This window comes from Ursus americanus, chromosome 15, assembly GCF_024610735.1.
Source record: "Ursus americanus isolate L20-20 chromosome 15, mUrsAme1.1.p, whole genome shotgun sequence".
In the NCBI taxonomy this organism is placed as follows: domain Eukaryota; kingdom Metazoa; phylum Chordata; class Mammalia; order Carnivora; family Ursidae; genus Ursus; species Ursus americanus.
In genome coordinates this window covers 30,579,652-30,596,485 of record NC_142141.1, presented here as the reverse complement: position 1 = coordinate 30,596,485, position 16,834 = coordinate 30,579,652, and the positions used below count along the sequence as shown (strand labels likewise).

The 16,834-nt window shown below is 37.1% G+C and overlaps 1 protein-coding gene across 1 annotated transcript in view; it reads right to left on the bottom strand.

The window, feature by feature from the left end:
• Nucleotides 1-739: 739 nt before the first annotated feature.
• HCN1 (hyperpolarization activated cyclic nucleotide gated potassium channel 1) overlaps nt 740-16,834 on the bottom strand; it is a 69,851-nt gene continuing 53,756 nt past the window's right edge. The window contains exons 3-4 of the mRNA XM_045787420.2: nt 7,489-7,653; nt 740-4,272 (exon numbers count right to left, since the gene is read on the bottom strand). Of these exons, the coding sequence (XP_045643376.2) occupies nt 3,392-4,272; nt 7,489-7,653 (1,046 nt within the window). The 3' untranslated portion in view covers nt 740-3,391. The remainder of the gene's footprint in view (nt 4,273-7,488; nt 7,654-16,834) is intronic.

Here is a 16,834-nt window from a genome sequence, read left to right as displayed (position 1 = left end):
TTAAATCACCCAAGTCCTTTAGGAACTAGCCTGACTTGACTGTGTACTTTGTAGTGTCCTGCAGATGTTATGCTCACTTAAGTTTATAAATGGCAAAATAACACCTTTTTAAAGTGGGATGGCACCCATCAGGGACTCATTCACTTATGGAGTGGTCGCTGAGACCCGGAGACAGGCTATTTATTTGATGAATAGAGTCTATTGCCATTCCTGCCATTTATCCTTACAGTTTTCAAGAATCCTTCATTCAATGCAATAAACTCTATGTCAGGCTTTTAGGTCTGATTCAAAATCCACTTGTAAAGGGAGGTTCTATCACTATTGAAAGCCTTTGCAAGGCCTAAGGCTGTCATAAAAGAGGTTTGTATAATAAATTATAAGGTGATTTTTTTTTCCCATCTCTAAATCTAATAGCACAGAAATGACTGTGTTTTGGAACTGGGCAACAACCACACGTTGAGGTAGAGAGCAAAGAATAAAAAGACTTCCACTAGTACTGTATGGAAGAGGTAAACAACAGGGACAACTGGGAAACCCATGTTCTATTTACCTTCCTCTCTACAGCCACGGGCTATCTATAATTAATTTTATAGTGACTATCAAGTATAAGTCCTCTTGGAGATCTTATGATGTAAAGGTAGAAAGAGGCAAATCTGTACTCATTAACAAAACAAAATATTTGATTAGAGTATATTGATAAAATAAAATATTCATGATGTTAGTTTATTTTCTGTTGAATTTATTAATAATCTTTATATATATTTATATATGTATGGCTTTGAGCAAAGACAAAAGAAATACTCTAATTCGTCCCTGATCATACAGTTGTAAGAATCAGCTATTCTATTATTTTCCCAGCAGCAGAAAGACCAATCTTTTCAATAATACATTTCTTTCTGTACAGATTAAAACTCCATTCTTATGGGCTTAACTATGTACAGAGAAAAGAGGTCACTTTTCAACTAGCAATGGACTTTTATATTACAGGAATGTGAGTTAATTTTTTTCTTAATCTAAGCATATATATATTCATACATATATATGTATATAATTTACCCTGTACCATTTTTTTTAGTTTAACATATAAACCTTATTTTTTGTGCATTCTGTTACAAAGTGAATAAAAATTTTATGGTTGCACTGAAAGACCATGCAATTCAATTTTGATTATGTTTTCCAATAGTGCTCAAAATAAAAAACCAAAAATTTATATATAAAAATATTTCACTACCAAACCCATTAGTGCTATCAAATGTAAACCTTTAATAATTTAAAGGACCAATACATGATCTTAATAAATTGAAGTTAATTCTCAATATTTTAATAAAATAAAGGAGTTTTGTACTGATATGTAAATGGTCTTGCAGCTTTCCCATAGGTCCTAGGTAGACTGAACAATCCCCTTCTTAACACCATTCCTGACATGCCATCAGATGTCACCAGCATGTTAATGACAACATTACATTGACTAGCATTGTTGATTACTTCCACACAAGCTGGGATCTGTTAGAAATGAAATATAACAACTCATTTTGGTATTATAGGTATTATATCTGTAAAAGGCATAACAGGCAGCATGGATCCATTTTAGAGTTTTTGCTTTTGTTTTCTTTTCTGTCCTCAAGTCTGTCTGGAGGCCCTGCCCCATTTAATGTGTGATCTTTGTTAAGTTCTTCTTAAATGTATTGCCAGTGCCAAAGATACTGAAGACCTCCACTTTAGGTCATTCTCTTAACTTGGGTTATTTACAGAAGTCGGTTATTAGGAATCTTCCAATTGTGTTCCAGTCATCCACCACATTTGTGGGATGCATTAGGCACAAATGATTACTAAGGGACTTCTCTGAGAAGAAGCAGATGTTCACAGATCATGGAGAGTTAAGAAAACAGACAAACAAACAATGCTCACATTCAGTTTGCCCCCTGCTTTCTGTCATCATGTCCATACATTTTCCAGCACATTCCGAATAACAAACCTCCTAAGAGCTATGTTAGTCACCACATGCCTTAAGATTTACTAACCGTTTTATTACAATATACATAGAACAAAGTGTGTCTTCCCAGACAGACATGATGCTATCGTGTATTAGTTATTTTAAATGAATACCAGGGTAAACTACCAACTACCAACAGTGAAGACACAGAACACACTGGCAACTCCAAATCAAGCTGTGGTTTACAAATCATTACTTAAATAATAGTAATAATAGTAATAATATTAAATGAAAGTGAAAACCTCACTTCTAGACTTAAGTCAGAGATCCAAGTCAGCCTTATAGGAATTTTAAGATAGGCAATTAATGAATGATTATACTTTTCTAGAAATGAGAAATACTGTAAGCCTCTCCCTACAGTGACCGATCTGAACCTATTTTTTTTTTCCCCAAAAAGCATGCAGGAACTATTTTCAGATGCTTGGTTATGGCAAGAAGGAAGAAAAGAAATGATTTTTGGTGTAATACAAGCAATTTGTAGAATTGAGCATACAGTTTTGCATAAAGCGTTGCAGGTTAAAATAATATCGTAGGTTTCAAGCCATTGCATTACAGTTGAATAACTGTTACAATTAGGTTTCATAAAATTCAAACTCTAAGTTTTGAAGTGAAGCAATAAAACTAAATTCTTAAGTGATGACTTTTACCTTCATACAGCACAGAATAGCTATTTTTATTTGGGTTGGAAAAGTTATTTACAACTAACATTGATTGAGTCTTGGTAAAAGTCCGATAACACGTGAAGACAAATACCCCTCAGCTTTCTGAAAGATCAGTGACCGTGTTTGAGGTTGGAGATATTTGTAACGGTACCACTGCTAGTCTCCAACCGCGGCCAAGCATACGCTGTGTTCTGTAACCTAATTCAAAATTGAAAGCACCAAAATACAATTTGGATCTATAAAATGGGATTTGCTATTTAATTCTCCATAATTAATGATTAACAATTTAGATGCAGAGACACAGCTAATGAAAGAAGTTTTGGTTGGTGCTATTCAGTAGCTCACTTCAGTTGCCTTTTAAAATCAGAGTTTTGTTTCCATTGAATCCAAGAACTCTTCGTAAAGTAGAGAAATACATATATCAAAGGAATTCAGTAAAAGTAGGTTTAAAAATAAATGATCTTACAACAACATTTTAAATCCTTTAATGGTTGAAAGAAAGGAAGACATATAACACTGAATGCTAAACAGGTCTTTTGAACTCTTGGGAATTTAGATAGGTATTTGATAGTAGATATATATTTATATATTTTACATTTTGCATGTAGGCCAGAGCTGTCTAAAATATCTCTTCATAGTAGGCTATAGGAATCTATCAGGAGATAGAATAAAATAAGATCTGAGAAGATTCTCAGTTTATTAGAGTATTTCTTTCTGCTTTGACAATCAGCAGGGATCATAAATTTGAAGCAAATCGTGGCTTTTCTGCCTCTGGGTCTGTAGTTAAGACTGAGGAAGACTCTCTCGGAAGAGCAGCTGCTGGTGGAGGGGGTGAGGGAGGGGCTCCTCGGTTAGGGGGAATGGCTCCGGAGGACATCTGTCGGAACAGGGTGACTCGCTGGGGGACGGTGCCCCTGCCCCCCGCCTGAAGGCCCGGGCCGTGAACGGCGGTCACGGGCTGCGGGATGGAGGCCAGGGACTCGCCCACAGTGGGATGAGGTCTGGAAATGAGAGTGGAAACCTCATGGGGCAGCGAGGGCTGCGAGGCCGACAGGGGCCTGACCTCTCGGGTCAGGCTGGTGTTGTGGAGCGCCTGCGTGCTCCTGTGCACGTCGTTTCTTGGCGTGGAGCTGCTGGGCGTCTGCGGCTGCGGGGGCGGCTGCGGGGGCTGCGGGGGCGGGGGCTGCTGGAGCTGCTGCTGCTGCTGCTGCGTGAGGGACAGCTGGGAGGCAGTGGGGGAGGCATAGTGGAAAGTTCGAGTGGCCAGCGGGCTCTGTACGGGAGGGCTGCACACTGCAGTGGTGTAGGAGCAGGGCGAGAGGATGGCGGACGGCTGGGGGGTCTGCGTGCTGGGGCTGGGGGAGTGCAGGTTGCTGTGGGACAGACTGGTCGCTGTGTACACTGGCGGAGACTGTGTCCTCATGCGGGAGGTCGGAGTCGTGGTGGAAGAGGCGGAATTCAGGGCTGTCATTTGGGGATAATTGATGGGAGCGATCGCCTGCACCATCTCCCGGTCATGCTTCACTATCTGCTTCAGGATCTCGTTCTCCTGGTTGTTGAACACACCCGTGTTCAGATCCTTCTGGAACTTTTGCAGAAGAATGGAATTTTTCTTGCCTGTCAGCGAAAGAAAGAGAGCCACTTAGAAAGCCTCCAGATGACGGAGAACGAGCCCAGGCAAGACCGCTCCTGCAAACAGAAGTATGCCGGCGTTTCACCGAAGAGGCTTCAAAGCCAAGTACTCACCTTTAGACCCAACGGAAAGATGGCTTTGCCCTTCACACTTCCTGTATCTCTCTGGGAAATCTTACCTTCTATGCAAGTCAAGTCGAAAAGTCCATAATATGGCAAAAGCCATCTTACAGATGAAAGGGAGATATTTGACATGAGGGCTACTTTGAAGAGTGGGAGAAGAAAGGGTATTTGGATCAGGATGGGCCTGGAATCAACATTTAAGTTTAAAGCTACTTTTTTTTCAGGAAAGGACAATAGAACACTCACTATGTGACAGGTACTCTACAAAAGGTTTTAGGGAGACTTACTTTATTTAATCCTCAACTCTTGGAGGTGGATGTGTTTATAATCCTATTTCACCCAGAAAGAGAACGGGACAGAGGCAGGTTAAGAATAGTGCCCAAGAAAACCTGGTTAATAAGAAACTGGACTGGGGAAGGAAAACAGCAGATTTGATTGCAGATCCTTGCGAAGGACAAGGAACCAGCTGCATCCGCATCTGTATCACATGAGTACCTTCTAGAAATGCAGTCTGTTAAGCCCCCTCCTACCTGCTGACCAAGATGCTGCATCTTACTAAGACCTCAGGTGATTCTCACGTGCACATTCGAGGAGCCCTGTGGCAAGTCCTTTGCCTTTGACCAGCGCCCTATGCCAGTGCTCCTCCACCATACATTCATAGTCTCCTCATCTCTGGAGCTTTGTCTGAACCTTACGAATTAAACCACAATAACCAGGCGTGGGGTCCAGATTTCAGGACTTTAAAAGCATATTTCCTCAGAGGGTTTTTATGCACGGCCAGGTTGAGAACCACTTCATGATCTTTCCTTGTCTGAAAGGTCTTTGTGAGGCTTAAGGGGCACAGTGTGCAGCAGGTTCTCGGCTCCCTCTAGAACCTCAATAAGCATTACCTCTCCTTCCTGCCATTGTCTTTGGAGCAGATTGCAGTAAGTAGACGTTCTCTGGCCAGATGACTATAGAATCAAAATTAGATTGATGAAAGGGGAAAATCAGTGACTTTTGGTGACGTCATTGATAAAATAATTCCCAGGTAAATATTGTAACTGAAAAGTGAATCAACTTGCCATATTGCTTAATAAAGTTAAAGTTAGAAGGAATACTTTTTAATGGAAATATATGTTATAATTTACTTGGATGCTGGAAAACTACCATTTTAAATGACTGCTGAAATAAATACTTGTCTCTCCTTATAGAACCATTCTAATTTTCTCAAGAACAAAAGCTCCTATATCTGTAATAAATATAAATGCTTATTTAGCATATCGCCTTAACTAAATATGGTCTACATAAATAAGCAATAGCCACAGAATGGAGAAGGGTTATATTTCTTTGTGAACATGTGAATAGTCAACATTTCATAATGTAAATGTCTGTGAACTTGTGGAGAAATATAATTTTTAATGCACAGTTAGAATTTTAAAAGGATCAAAACTGCAAATACTTGGTGCTTATTAGCAATTTTATTGCCTGTATTATTGATTGCAAACCATTTCATGCAAACTTCCTTATAAAAATTAATTGGAAGAAGTTAGATGAGAGTGAAGCTGATCAGAGTAACAGAAATTCTCTATTAAAATATCCTGATTTTAACGCTTTCTCTCAAGATGTCTAGCTGGCTTAGGAAAAAATGCATGTGCTCAGAAATTAGTCTCTAGTTCTACCATGAGCACTTACGTACCACAAAGAGGTAAATTATTTTCAAATTAAATAAAGATGCTTTCAGGAATACCCACTTTTATGGGCACTGTCTTATTTCTCAACACTATGTCCTATTATTACGTGTCTAAATTGTCAATATGAATTTCTAATATGTGCGTTATGTCTAATGGTAATGTCCAAATACTACCTTTACTTGACCTAACCTAATTTCAGAGCCTAATGCATCTGTCATCCCACTTCTGTAGAAGGAAAGAGAGATACAAAGTGCATACGAAAAGCTGACATAAGACTACATCAATCAAAAATCCTTACCTTTAATAAGAATGAAGCACTTGTTTACTTCCAAGTGATCCCAACCCCATTTCCTTTGAGATCATTGATTCCTTCCTCCCTCCCTACCACCATTCTTCAAGAATATTCATTGTGTACTAGGTACTGTGAATGTAATAGTGAATTAGACATGATCTCTACATTCACAAATCTTAGCATCGGTTAGAGCAATTGCAATAATAAAAGCAGTATGGTGATGGAGGAAGTTCCTAGGGGGATGGGAGAACATACCCAGGATACTCGGCGTAGGAGCAGGCAGGAAGTCACAGAAGATTTCTACAGGGAAATGATGTCTAAACTGAGGTTTTGAAGATGGAGTAGAGTTGAGCAAGGAAAGGGGGCAGAGCACGGTAGGGTGAGGGAAGAGGATTTAGGTGTAGAAAATGAATGCATACCACCTTCTGACATCAGAATGTTCCAGCATTTCTTTGGGAAGCTAACAGCAAGCCAATCTGATCTAACTTTACTATAGCAATTCTTCAAATCTTTAAACTAGTGTAACTAATAAGGTCTAATTTATATATTCTTATTGGAGAGCAGAGAAGACTGTAAAATAAGTTGATGTTTACAAAGTAAAGCATCTATGTTGGGAACTTCTAGGAAGGCTTTTCCTGCTTGAGTCTGTATTACAAACGTTTCCAGAAGTTTCTACGGAGACAATTAAAATGCACATGTTTTCAGTTCTCAATATAAAGCTAAAAATGTAAAGTTGATAGGTAAAAACTTTTTTTAAAACTTGTAGTAAAATTATTTGGTTTGTAATGTAGACTCATACTATTATATTTTTAGTTCTATTTTAGTGCTACCTAAAAGTTTTGTCATTGCTTTTTACCTGAAGATTCAAATTGTTTTGGCATCACTGGGGAAATCAGATTGAGCAGCTAGTAAAAATAGAGATGATTAAATAAACCCAGAACATTTAGAAGAGAAAGTTAGATAGTAGAAATAGGGCTAGAGCTAACTGCTAGTTCTATGCTAACTAATAGGCAACCTATGATAGCATTTAGGACTTAAAATTGCAAACCGATATCAGTCTGCTAAAGTATAACTAAATTGTACACAAAAAAGGTAGAAAACTGAAGAGAGTACCTATCCGATCTAGTCGGTCAATGGCAACCGTCTCGAAGGCTCGCCTCATCATTGGATATTCCTCCAGGACCTCATTGAAATTGTCCACAGAAAGTGAATAAAGACGGCAATACGTATCGGCTCGAACACTGGCAGTGCGGCGGCCCTTGGTCAGCAAGCAAATCTCTATAAAAACAAGAAAGGAAGATTTGTTTGCTAATTTACTTTCAAAGACCACTAAGACCCAAAGTTTTTAAAAAAAGTCTCATGGTGTCATCAACCAATGATTGGCAGCATTTGCTATTTTATCAGTGAATTCCTTCTGACGAAAATATCCGATTGACAATACTCAACCTTAAACACTCTTAACAGTTACAGCTTTCAGTTCAAGTGGAAAGCTGCAACAGAGTTATCTATCCTTCAGCTCTCATTCTAATTCATCTGAAGTAACAACAAAAATGTAGAAAAGGGAATCATAAATCCACAATGGAGTCGAATACTGGAAGAAGAAACAGTAATCAGACAAGATTTTTATAAAGTTTGGAAGGCAAAAAAGCAGATCATATGATATAGATAGAAAACAAAGTGAACCGAAACACTGGCCTAGAAAGTACTATGATCACAGAAGAAAAACTGGACCACAGGCTCTGAGAAATGCATTTCAGGCATGCCTTACGCAGTTCGCATATTCCCAATGAGATTGGTATAGAAAATTGTACTCCAAATGCAGAGAGAGGTTTTCTGTTTCAATAATTTCTAAGAATTCTTCCTTAAGAATTAGATGCCCAAAATATAGTAAGCAAACATTCACAAGTTTGGATTCCCTTATTTGTTAGTTAAATAAATCTACAAGTGATAATTTTCTATTTCATTTCTCTAAATTTATTAAACTCTACCAATTTTGATTTTTAAAACAAATTAGAAATAATTTAAAAATTTAGTTTCAAGATAACCAATTGGAAAAAAGAAATGGTAGAAGTATTTCTGAAACACACCTAAATTCACATTTTTCTGAACTTATTTAAGTAAGTTCAGTTCATGCTGATAAACATGGTGAATAAATTATGTGGTAGGCATTATGTATTTGATGTTAGGGCTGGAAACATGAGTCAAACAGAGTATCTGCTTTTGTGTTACTTATATACTGATGGTTTACAAAAAAGAGTTCATCTTAATTGAGAGTTCATTTAAATGCAATCTGGTAAGAACAATAATACAGACTGTGGGCATTCTGGAAGTATTAAGAAGCACATCTGAACCAATCTGGGAAGATAGCATTTTAGGAAATGCCACCGAAGCAACTAATTATGTTGTTGTTCATGCTGGTAAACATGTAAATTTAATAAGTAATATTGTGGAGTGTTCACGCTTGTGTGCATGCGAATGTGTGTGTGTGTACTGGTGTATGTAGAAATTATATTATATTTAAACATAAAGCATACTATCACACCATGGAATTTGCTGGCTACTCTAATCTAAACAATGTAATAAAAGGAAGTAATTTTAGCACTACCCCCAAATTAAATTCCTGTTGGTCACTAAAGTACTAATGCCATATTATATAATTTATGATTGGCACATTATGGTGACTAAGCTGATGGGAAATGTATTAACGCTAAGTGTTGCTTTCCCAAATCTGTTCAAGTTGTCATGTAGAATGGTTAGGTTTATAACCTCATGGAAAATAACCAGTAAGGTGTAACAAACATCTTAAGAAGTATCCATAGTCTTCAACCCAGAAATTTCACTGGACAATCTAACCCAAGGGATAGCCTATAATTAAGAACAATGTTTACACGGTGATACATATTTATTTAAACATCTGAAAATGTGAGAATGCCTGAAATGTTTAACAAGTCAAGATTCAACCAATTAAAAGACCACTGCATGAACTATGTGGCAATTATTAAAAGTGAAGCTTTTGAAGTCACTCTGATAACAGTAGAATGGTCATGAAAGCTTAAGTGAGAAAAGAATACAAGATTGTAATTACAGTCTGATAAAAATGACCATAATGATAATAACATCTACCAATATTCCTTGTTCAGCATGAAAAATATTCCTTTATGCAGATGTGAATTTTTTCCTTTTTTCAACTTCTTTAAATTATTTTTATTTTGTAATGTGCATAACTTTAATTTAAAAACCTTTAGTTATAAAATTAATATCTAAGTGCACAGAATAGGAAACAAAAAACAGGATATAAGGGAAAGGAAACCTGTTAGTAGTGATTATGAAAGCAGGAGATTTCCTCAACTTTACCTTCCATTCTTTTTAATATATTTTTTGTTGTCTCATTATAGCCTTCTCTTTCATTGTAGATGTAATGTCCACTGTCTCCTGATAGGTGTTAAGAGTTCTGAATGTGAATGACGCATAAATGCTACAACATGGACAGACCTCAGTATGTTTCACAAACATAAGTGGAAGAAAGACATGAGTCCATATATTATATGATTCCACATATATGAAGCATCCAGAAAAGGCAAATCTGGAGAGACAAATTATTGGTTGCTCAGGATAGCAGGTAGGAAAGGAGATTCACAATAAATGGTAATGGGAACAAGGAATCTTATTGGAGCGATGAAAATGTTCTAAATTTGATTTATGGTAATGATTTCATAATTTGGTAAATTTACTAAAAAATTGAATTGTACACTTTACATGGGTGAATTATATATGTAAAATATATTGCTATAAAACTGGGAAAGTGAAGAGAAAAAGGCTTTTGTTTTTATATTTTATATATTTTTATTTTAAGTCTCCTTCTGTTTTCTGAATTCTTTCTCTTCACTATTTCTGCCTCTGTGTCTAGATCTTTTCCTTGAATGTTTAATGGTTTGTTCAGGTAGTCCATCGGCATCCTTTCACACTTAAGGATGAAAAATCTGATGATATGACATAATTTGTTGATTGTGAGTTTCTCTTTAGAGCAAAGAGATAGGCAGTTTGTTCTCTTTCCTTAAATGCCAGAATGGGGAAGGCTTACTCCAGGGTCATTAATATCTGTTTCAGCTGTCCTAGTTCTCTGCCTTCTTCAACTGCTTTCAGAGAAGAACCTCGGGAGAATAAATGCCTGGTCACAGGCTGTTCTGCAATGTAGAGTGAGGGACAGAGAGTCCTTTGTACCAAATGCAGCCTTGGGTAGGTCACCTGTTTTCTCCCTCACTTTCCATTTGGCTCTCTGTAGTCCTAGGGTCTCAGCTGGGAGCCATTCTTGGGTTCTGCCAGGAGACCTGCTCCCTCCCTGGCCACAGTTCTTGAGATACAGTTGTATTCCAAGTTCCCTCTCCTTTCCCTTCAAGTGTCATTAGTAACCACCAGCATACTTACAACAAATTTTTGGCTTAAACAACTGAAATTTTATGTTATCACAGTTCTGGAGGCAACAAAAAACTCTTCAGCCATTATTTCTTGGCACCTCCTCAATAATTTCGTAGTGAGAAACAGAACAAGTGAAAGTATGTTCAAGAGAGGAGTGAAGGTATATTCACTGGTCAGTGTGAAAATCATTTTAAATCATCCCTTCTTCTAAAGCCTCCATACTCTTTGTTTCTTTGATGAATAACAAAATTAACAAATGCCACACACTTAGCAATGACAAAAGCAAATCCTCTGATTGTTAAAGAGTCTTAGATTTCATGAATTGAATTTCCAGATTCAGTGTGTGAATGGAGCAGTTGCTTCTCCGTGAATTAATTTTTGCTTAATATTAAGTTATTGTGGAGATGTACTTACTGAGGGAAGAGTGTCGTGTGTCAGGTGTGACAGAGTTTTTCTGTATTTACTCCGTGTGTGTGCGGATTTGGATTTGGGTAAAAAACAGAGAAAGAAAACCCGTTTTATTCATCTGTATCTCATACTATCCTTTCGGTTCCTAAGAAATTATGCATATATTAGTTTGTCACTACTTCCATTTTCTTGTATTGGATTTTCTGTTTCCTAAAGATTTCTTATCTGCCTCATTGGTTTGAGACATTTTTAAGACAGCAATCATACAGTGACATTATTACATCCCTCCCAGTGACTGTGATCTTGAGTTTTGAGCCCAGAGAAAATTATTTTAAAATGCTTATGAGTATATCAATGATAGTGGATGAACCCAAGGCCCACACTAAGTTCTGTCCTTAAGTTTTAGATAATGTAATACTGGTTCCCCTGTGAGTTATCTCCCCTTTGTAATAGAACTTGTCAAATGATTTATGTACTTTATTTAAGCGACATATGTTGGTGGATTTTGTGCAATATCTATAATGAAGAAAGTATCTAGAATGTTTGGTAATATTTTCTTCGATGTAGATAATGTCGTTTCTCACCAGGTAGAAAATTAATTTGCTTTTGGGTGCTCAGATTGACTTCACACAAAGAATAAAATACACAGTGAAATAAAATTGAACTCCCAAAGAACAAACTAAGTGCATCTTGTAGATGTAAGCTTTTTAAAAGAATATTATGGCATATTTTCTAGACCATGTTGACTATTCCAATCTTTCTACATTTCTTCTTGTTTATTTACTCTTTGAGAACTAAACTAGGAATTTCCCAGTGGTGCAATCACTGCTTTAAGAATTTTGGTGCAAATTTACTTGGAAATAAGTCCCTTTATCTGGATACAATTTTCTAAATTATAAACCAGAGCACAAGTATTTGAGGACTCGACATGTTAATTTTAATTTTGTATATTCTCCTGTTTTTCTTTGCAGGGTAAGTTATTTTCTTTACAGGGTAAGTTATTTCACTTATTGAAGAGGAAAACTGACAGTAATGTACCCTATCACAGGCACATTGGAAAACTGTTTTCAATTGCAACATTATAAAGAGTATGTCCCAGGAGATTAAATTTGACTCACCACTACATAAATATATCTATATCTATATCTATATCTATATCTATATCTATATCTATATCTATATCTATATATACACACACACACATACACACACACATATATATATATATTATGTACTTTTAATAAAACTTAGGGTATGAGATATATCAACTATTCAATGCTATTTTTGCTGACATCAGTTAACCTTGATTATAAGCATTTCAGTCGATCTGACATTACTGTCACCTATATAAAGTCATTTTATAAATGGCGTCAAGAATTTTGCAACTCAGAAATATTTCCGTGACCCCTAAAACAGAGTTTGACATTGCAATAACACAGGAACTTACCAGGAACTTATGACAGAAATTTGTAAGGTAATACGTTTAACCTGAGTTTCTAGAATTTATGGGAAAATTTCTACTTGGTTGCTCATAGTAGCCTAAGCAAGAAGCTGCTTCCTCTTTTTGTATCCAATGTCATGAAATCAAAGTAATTCTTTGTTGTGCGTCTAAATACTAATTTCCTGTAAATTACTTAGGCTCCTAATCCAGTGTCTCATAGAGTAAGAGGAACTAACACTTTGTTTTCTTTCTATATTTGTATTTGTAATATTTCTATATTTATACTAGTGAACTAGTAAAATACCACCTCTTACAGCACAGGAGGTGGTAACATCTGGCTTAAATCAATCTGCATATCAAACTTGGCTGGTAGAAGCACTTGAGATGTCACATGGATTTGAATAGCAATCTAGGGAATTTGGAGTAGAATAGAATATTAAATAGATGTCAATTTGTAGTAGTTGATGTATTTTGAAATATTTCACAGGGCACCTGGGCGGCTCAGTCTGTTAAGCATCTGCCTTCAGCTCAGGTCATGGTCCCAGGGTCCCTGCTCCTCAGGGAGCCTGCTTCTCCCTCTCCCTCTGCGGCTCCCTCTGCTTGTGCTCTCTCCCTCTCTCTAATAAATAAGTAAAATCTTAAAAAAAATTTTCACATCTTTTATAAGCTTCTGAAACAGACTGGATATATTTCCAAATTCAGATATAAAAGAAGAGTTATGCCTATATATTATGATAAATATTCGAATAACTAGAATACCCAATCTTGCTTTATTTTCTAAGGATGTAACGATCATTTCAGTTCTCAAGACACAGTCACATTCGTACAGTTATTAGCATCTTCTACCACTGGTCCTGCTGTCCTTTGTATCATCTAAAGATACAGCTTTGCCAGAAAAAATCTTAGCTCTCCCCCATACGTTTGGTCAGTTCATCTCTCTTGAAGTATAGCAATTAGGGTGATCACCCGCAGCTCTGAATATTGGCCTAATAGTGGCATTTCAGACAGGTTAAGCATTGGCAAAGTTATTACAAGGATTAACTAAAATAGTGCTTACAAAGTGCCTGGCGCAAGCCTAGCACAAAGTGGGCACTCCTGAAACACGAGTCCTTTCCTTCCCCCTTATGTTCCCTCTCTTCTCACTGCATTTTTTTTCCCTTGTGATTTTGACTCTACCTGCTGGAACAAAGGAAAAAGTAATGTTTCATATATCAAGTAACTGTTCAAATTTGTGAAATATAATTATCATCTCCCACACCCTCCACCCTCTTGTAAACAATCTGTTAATCAACTAACCATCCCAGTTCCTTAGACTTGTCTCAAGTGAGATGATTTCACACCCCTGGACACCCTTCTTAATTATCTTTGCGTCTCCACTCTGCTTGGTAATAGTGCATCTGAGACCCTATGGCACATTTTCAGACTTACTCGTTTATGTGATTATTTCTCGAAACTAACCAATAAGGTCTTTAATGAAAAGTACAACCATCACATTTACAATATCTAGGGCTGACCATAGGTTTAGTCACATAATACCATTGTGGCTCAAGAAATAAAGAATGAATGAATCAATGAATAAATGAAAAGTGGAAATGACTTACACCAGTGTGCAAATACGTGTCATAAAACACAGTGCTCACATTTGAGCACAACATTCCAAATAGCCATATCTTTTTGAGGAGCTTTGACCCTATCCACCAGAAGTTGCATCACTCTTATCTTTTAACTGGTTCCTGTTGATTACAAACATGTGTGTGACATGACTGTTTCATTCTGTTGCATATACAGATGTTTCCATTAAGGTCTATACTTTCCACTTCTAAACCTCTCACCCCTTCCCCTTGCTGATGATGGATGTATCTTTAAATTCTACTGTGACTTCTTCAACTGCCTCATGTCTGCATAAAATCTGCTTCACACAATACTATTTATAAACTGTTATCTACTATATATTTATACTACTTGTCTTTCGCAAGTTAAAAAACTTGATGGACTATCTCAGTAATTTTCAGGATATCTTTTGGGGAGATAAAATACAATCACTGTCAGCCTCATGTTAGTCCATGTGACATATAGAAGATTAAAGGGGGTCTGTTATGTGATTGGAACAAAAATCACATAAAAAATATCAAAGCTAAGAAGGGTAAGATCATACTTCTCCTGATTTCTGTCCATCTTTAAAAATCCACTGGACCACTCCAAATCTTTCCTTTTGATTTTAAATCTACCAACACTCAACTCTTTAAAAGTTAATCAAACACCTTGAATTATAAATGCCTTTAAAAAGCAGCCAACTTTTAAAAAATTCATCAAATGATTTTGGCTCTTAGCTATGTCAAGTGTGTTTTTTTGAAGTGATATCTTGACAGCTCTGTTTTCCTATGTGGTTTAATATGCTTACACAAAATGAAAAAAGAAAAGTACAGCAGAAAAAATAGTCTAAGCAGAAAATATATTCACTAGATATTTAGGAGGCAAGTCTACTATACAGCAAAACAGTTATTGTCTCCAAAATTTCCCCCTGGTTCTCTCTCTTTGTGTCTTTCACTCATGTACACACACACACACACACACACACACACACACACACACGTGAATGATAAAATTGGGATTTAAATACACATTTTCTTGGTTTGGTCAATGTAACAATGAATGGTTAACTGATCAATACTGGAATCTTCACTGCAGTGCTTCCCACACTTTACTATGTATAAGAATCCCCTGGATGTCTTGCTAAAAAGCAGATTAGGATTTAGTAAATGGGGCGCTGCTGACAATGCATTTTTCTTTCTTTTTTTTTTTAAAGATTTTATTTATTTGACAGAGAGAGAGACAGCCAGCGAGAGAGGGAACACAAACAGGGGGAGTGGGAGAGGAAGAAGCAGGCTCATAGTGGAGGAGCCTGATGTGGGGCTCGATCCCATAACGCCGGGATCGCGCCCTGAGCCGAAGGCAGCCGCTTAACCGCTGTGCCACCCAGGCGCCCCAACAATGCATTTTTCTAACAAGGTTTTAGGTGATGTCAGTGATGGGCTTTTTTTTGGGGAAAAGAAGTCTTGTAGCTGTCAGATTTACATCTAAAAGAGGGTTCCTGGTTTAAAAGAAATTCGAAAAAGGTGGCAAAAAGGAGTGAAAATTAAGGGATGGTATAAATTCAAGTCAACAAATGATTTTCATGTTGCACCTGGAGGGAAACTATGGGGAATATAAAAGAAATTAAAAAAAAAACCCTGAGAATTTATAATTAGAAATCCAAACACAATGTATAAACCAAGCTTGAGAACAGTGCTAAAGCTAAAGTGTCTACTAGGGACTTTAACCTGATAAAAATCTAAAATCCAGATAATACATCATCTGTCGTAATTGATTTCTGTACACTTTTGGTGACAAGAGAAGGCTTAGGTAGGATCTGAAAACAGTGTAGGAATTGCATTGCCCAAGTCATGAGGCTGCAGAAGACAGACAAATGGGATGGGAAGGAAGACGGCATCGAACAGTGTCCTGGGCACAGGTTCAGAGGACAGTTTTGGGAGAAGGTTTCCATGGAACTGTAAGACCAGCAGTCTCAGGATCACAGGAGGTTGAGTAGGCACAGAGAATGTTCCGCCACAGATAAGAAATTTGGTCTCGCCTGACAATATCATTGCAAGGGTTCTGAAGGAAGGAAGTTGTGTATAAAGTATTGTTCTAGGAAAGAACAAATGGAATAGAGCTGGGAGTTCTCTCTCTCGGTATCTTGCCATACATGGGAAAACACTCCACCTCTCTTTCTCTAGAAGGTAAACTTGTTCTCTTTCAAATCTTTTGTTTCCTGATACAGGAATATTAATCTACAGTTGGCTTGTAAAATGAACCGGGGGGTGGGGTGGGGGGAGGTTCCTAGTAGGTAAAAAAGATTTGTAAAGAATTTCACAATTGTAATTTGGGTATGAGATGATGGGGATTTGCCTAAAATAAAGCTGTAGCATCTAGAACAAAAGCGACCTTTTTTAGGAATTACTGTAAATGAAGCTTCAAAAGAACTTGAAAGGTGATGAGGCATCTGTGAATTTTGAACCTAGATGTACAGGCAAACCACTAGAGGGTGTCTGCTTTGAGTGAGATAAGATTAAAGGTTGTTTTGGAAAAAAATCAAGCAAAACTTCGGCATCCAGAGAAAAATCTCATTTCATGAAACACTTTCTGACATGAAGC